Here is a 4831-nt window from a genome sequence, read left to right as displayed (position 1 = left end):
TTTTAAAAACATCATATTTTACTCAGTTAAACTTACAACCTAAACTACTGGATTTAAGTCAAGCAGAAATATTAAGTTTAATAATAGATTATTATATTAAGTAATTACCTCTGAATGAGTTAACCCAGCCCCCAAAAAACACAAATGATATGTACTCATTTATAAGTGGATTTTAGCTATAAAGTACAGGATAACCATGATGCAATCCACAGACCCAAAGAAGCTAAGTCACAAATGAGGCCCAAGGGAAGATCTTGAATCTCACTCAGAAGAGGAAACAAAATAGACATTGGAGGTGGATGGAGCAAGGGACAGGGGATGGTATAGAAACAGGAAGAATCAAGTATGGGGAGAACTGAGGAAAAGATAACTTGGAGAGAGAATTGAAATTGGTGGGGATGGAGGCACCCAGAAATCTAGAAGAGAAACATAAAGAAATCTATGAGGGTGACTATATCTAAGACTCCTAGCAACAGAGAAAATGGAACCTGAAATGGTCATCTTCTGTAACCAGGAAAGACTTCCAATGAAAGGGTTGGGACAGAACTCACCAAGAAAATCTTCAACCCAAAATTTGTCTTGCTTCCCAGAGGTTCAGAAATAAAGATGGAGCAGAAATTGAGGGAAGGGCCAAACAATGACTGGCCTAACTTGAGACACTTCCTATGAGAGAGATCCAAGCCCTGACACTCTTAATCATATTCTGCTGTACTTGCCAACACAAAGATATCATAACTTTCCTTTGAGAGGCTTCAGTCTGCAACTGATGGAAACAGGTACAGAGACCCACAGCCAAATATTAGGCAGAGTTCAGGGAATCTTGTGGAAGAGAGAACCAAAGAATTGAAGGAGACAGACCATAAACAACACAAGACAACCTACAACTCTCTACTCAGCAACATCTGGATCAGGGAAGAAATAAAAATAAACAGGAATTAGGAACTTCATGAAATTCAATGAAAATGAAGGCATAACTTACTAAAATTTATGGGATATAGTGAAATGAGGAAAGTTCATATCACTAAGTGTATTCAGAAAGAAGTTTGAGACATCTCATACAAGCAACTTAATAGCACACCTAAAAGCACTACGGACAAAAAATAATAATAATAAGCAGACAAACCCAAGAGGAGTAAATGGACATAATCAAACACAAGGCTGAAATCAATAAACTAGAAACAATTAAAACAATTCAAAGAATCAATGAAACCAAGAGCTGGTTCTTTGAGAAAATCAACAACATAGACAAACCATTAGCAAAACTAACTAAAAGGCAGAGAGAAAATACCCAAATCAGCAAAATTAGAAACAAAAAAGGGGCTTTAATTAACATGGGCTTAAAACTTGAAAACATAAGTTATAAGGCAATTAAAAGAAACATAGGTTACAAAGTTAGTCTGATTCTTTCAAAGTACTATGTTGAAGAGATATGGAGAGAATGAGCAGCCTTGTCTTGTCTCTGATTTCAGTGGGATTAAAGTTTCTCTCCATTTAATTTGATGTTGGCTACAGGCCTGCTGTGTATATTGCCTTTACTGTGTTCAAGTATGTGCCTTGTATCCCTGATCTCTCCAATATTTAGACCTGAATGTGTGGATGTTGGATTTTGTCAAATGCTTTTCTGGTATCTGAGGAGATGATCAAGTTGGTTTTTTTTTTTTTGTTTGTTTTTCAGTTTGTTTTTATTGTGGATTACATAGGTGGATTTCTGTATTTTGAACCACTCTTGCATGCCTGGGATGAAGCCTTCTCGATCCTGGTGGATGATAGCTTTTTAAAAAAAATTTAATTAATTAAAGGCGGACGAGGTGGAGGCTTCCAGTCTGGGGGCAACCGGGGTCGAGGTGGTGGCCGGGGAGGCAAAAGAGGAAACCAGTCAGGGAAGAATGTGCTGGTGGAGGCACACCGGCATGAAGGCGTCTTTATCTGTCGTGGAAAGGAGGATGCTCTTGTCACAAAGAATCTGGTCCCTGGAGAGTCTGTGTATGGAGAGAAGAGAGTCTCTATTTCAGAGGGAGATGACAAGATTGAATACCGAGCCTGGAACCCCTTCCGCTCCAAGCTAGCAGCAGCAATCCTGGGCGGTGTAGACCAGATCCACATCAAGCCTGGGGCCAAGGTGCTGTACCTTGGCGCCGCCTCGGGCACCACCGTCTCCCACGTGTCTGATATTGTTGGCCCGGATGGTCTAGTCTATGCAGTTGAGTTCTCCCACCGCTCTGGCCGTGACCTCATCAACTTGGCCAAGAAGAGGACCAACATCATCCCCGTGATCGAAGATGCCCGGCACCCACACAAGTACCGCATGCTTATCGCAATGGTGGATGTGATCTTCGCTGATGTGGCCCAGCCAGATCAAACCCGGATTGTAGCCTTGAATGCCCACACCTTCCTACGGAATGGAGGACACTTTGTGATTTCCATTAAGGCCAACTGCATCGACTCCACGGCCTCAGCAGAAGCTGTGTTTGCGTCTGAAGTGAAGAAGATGCAGCAGGAGAACATGAAGCCGCAGGAGCAGCTGACACTGGAGCCCTACGAACGGGACCACGCTGTGGTTGTGGGCGTGTATAGGCCGCCTCCCAAGGCGAAGAACTGAAACTCCGAGCTGTCTGGAGCAGGAAGAACTGTGTCGTTACTGTTGCACGTGTGCTTTTGTTTTTTGTTTTTTTTTTTTTTGTTTTGTTTTCTATTAAAAGACTCATCTGTCAAAAAAAAATTTTTTTAATTAATTAATTAATTAATTAATTACAATGTATGCACTTTGTATCTGCACTGTAGCCCCCTCCTTTGTCTCTTTCCAGTTGCACCCACACTCCCTTTTCTCTTCTCCCACTATACCCTTCCCCTAGTCCCCTAACAGGGGGGGACCTCCCTTTCTATCTGACCCTAGCCTATCAGATCTCATCAATTTTGGCTGCATCATCTTCCTCTGTGGCTGGCAAGGCTGCACCCCTGAGAGGTTGGTGATCAAAGAGCCAGCCACTGAGCTCATGTCAGAGACAGCCAATGAAAATCTTATAGGAAACTCACTTGGAAAATGACCAGCCTGTGGGCTTCCGCTGAGCAGGGGGTCTAGGTTCTCTCCATGTACGGTCTTTGGTTGGAGTGTCAGTCTCTGAAGCCCTCTCCTTCCCCAGGGCTCAGGCTTTTGGCCTTTGCTATTCTCTATGGAGTTCCTGTTCCCTCCAGCTCTATCTATCTCCTTCTTCCATCAAGTTTCTGGCACTCTGCCCAAAGTTTGGCTATGATGATAGCTATAATGTGTTCTCGGATTTGGTTTATGAGTTTTTTATTGAGTATTTTTGTGTCAATGTTCTTAAGTGAGATTGGTCTGTAGTGTTCTGTCTTTGTTGGGTCTTTGTGTGGTTTAGGTATCAAGGTGACTGTGGCCACATAGAATGAGTTGGGTAATACTCCTTCTGTTTCTAATTAAAGAGTATTAGTATTAGTTCTTTGAAGGTCTGGTAAAATTCTGTGCTGAAACCATCTGGTCCAGGGCTTTTTTTGGTTAGGAGATTTTGATGACAGCTTCTATTTCTTTAGGGAATATAGGGCTATTTAATTTATTTACCTGGTCTTGATTCAGCTTTGGTAAATGGACTCTATCAAGAAAATTGTCCGTTTCATTTAAATTTTCAATTTTTTTTCATATAGGTTTTTGAAGTAGGACCTAATGATTCTTTGTTTTTCAGTGTCTGTTGTTATGTTCCCCTCTTTCACTTTTCTTTTTTTACATTTATCATTTTACTTCAAATTGTCTTTGCAATTTTTAGTATAACCAAAGGTGTAACAATTTGTGTGTGTGTGTGTGGTGTGGGCTTTTTTTAAAATTCTTTATTAATTACACTTCATTCACTTTGTATCCCCTCTGTGGTTCCCTCCCTCCTCCCATTCCAATCTCTCTCTTCTTCACCCCTCTGCATGCATGCCCCTCCCCAAGTCCACTGATGGGGAGGTCTTCTTTTCCTTCCTTCTGATCCTAGTCAATTAGGTCTCATCAGGAGTGGCTGCAGTGTCTTCTTCTGTGGCCTGGTAATGCTGCTTTCCCCTCAGGGGGAGGTAATTAAAGAGCAGGCCAATCAGTTCATGTCAGAGACAGCCCCTGTTCCTATTACAATGGAATCCACTTGGATACTGAACTGCCATGGGCTACATCCGTTTATTTTGTTGATATGGATAGCGTCCCTCTGTTTTTTAGTTAGCTTGGCGAAGGTTTTGTCTTTCTTCTTGATATTCTCAAAAAAACAGTTCTTGATTTAATTGATTCTTAGAATTGTTCTCTTTATTTCTAGTTCATTGATTTTAGTCTTGAATTTAATTATTTCCATCTGTCTACTCCTCTTGGGTATGTCTGCTTCTTTTTCATTTAGTGCTTTTAGGTGAGCTGTTAAGATGCTTGTATGTGATGTCTTCAATTTCTGTCATTTTTATTATTTTGAAACTTTAAAAATAAATGCTCATTGTAAGTAAATATGTTTATGATTAAAATGAGAGGAAAAGGCTCCTGATTTTACTTAATTCTCACATTTTAAAAACATTTTTAAACAAAGCATAAATAGGCTCTGTGCTAATGTTAAAATTGTAAATGTACAATGTTTTTATTGTAATTATAAATATGTTCAAATAGGCTTATTAAATAAATGTACATATATATGTATATATAAAATATTTGAATTATACTTGAAATTGTCTTGTTTGGTCCAGTGGTGATAATGAACACAATATTTTATGCTTTTCAATATCATCATATTCAGTCATTGCCATAATTTTTTTCACTCAGTATATTTTAATTCTTAATTCTTCAATTCTTCTTTTTGGTGGTTATTAA

General features: G+C 39.7%; 1 protein-coding gene across 1 annotated transcript; it reads left to right on the top strand.

Moving 5' to 3' along the window:
• Window positions 1-766: 766 nt before the first annotated feature.
• Window positions 767-2676, top strand: LOC132655971 (rRNA 2'-O-methyltransferase fibrillarin). The gene is made up of 2 exons (XM_060390529.1): window positions 767-776; window positions 1800-2676. Exons 1-2 carry the CDS (start codon window positions 767-769, stop codon window positions 2597-2599), a joined length of 810 nt encoding a protein of 269 aa, XP_060246512.1. The 3' UTR covers window positions 2600-2676.
• Window positions 2677-4831: the final 2155 nt, after the last annotated feature.

The sequence above is a fragment of the Meriones unguiculatus genome, chromosome 8, assembly GCF_030254825.1.
Source record: "Meriones unguiculatus strain TT.TT164.6M chromosome 8, Bangor_MerUng_6.1, whole genome shotgun sequence".
In the NCBI taxonomy this organism is placed as follows: domain Eukaryota; kingdom Metazoa; phylum Chordata; class Mammalia; order Rodentia; family Muridae; genus Meriones; species Meriones unguiculatus.
The sequence above is the reverse complement of the archived record's forward strand: the minus strand, read 5'-3'. Positions and strand labels throughout refer to the sequence as shown.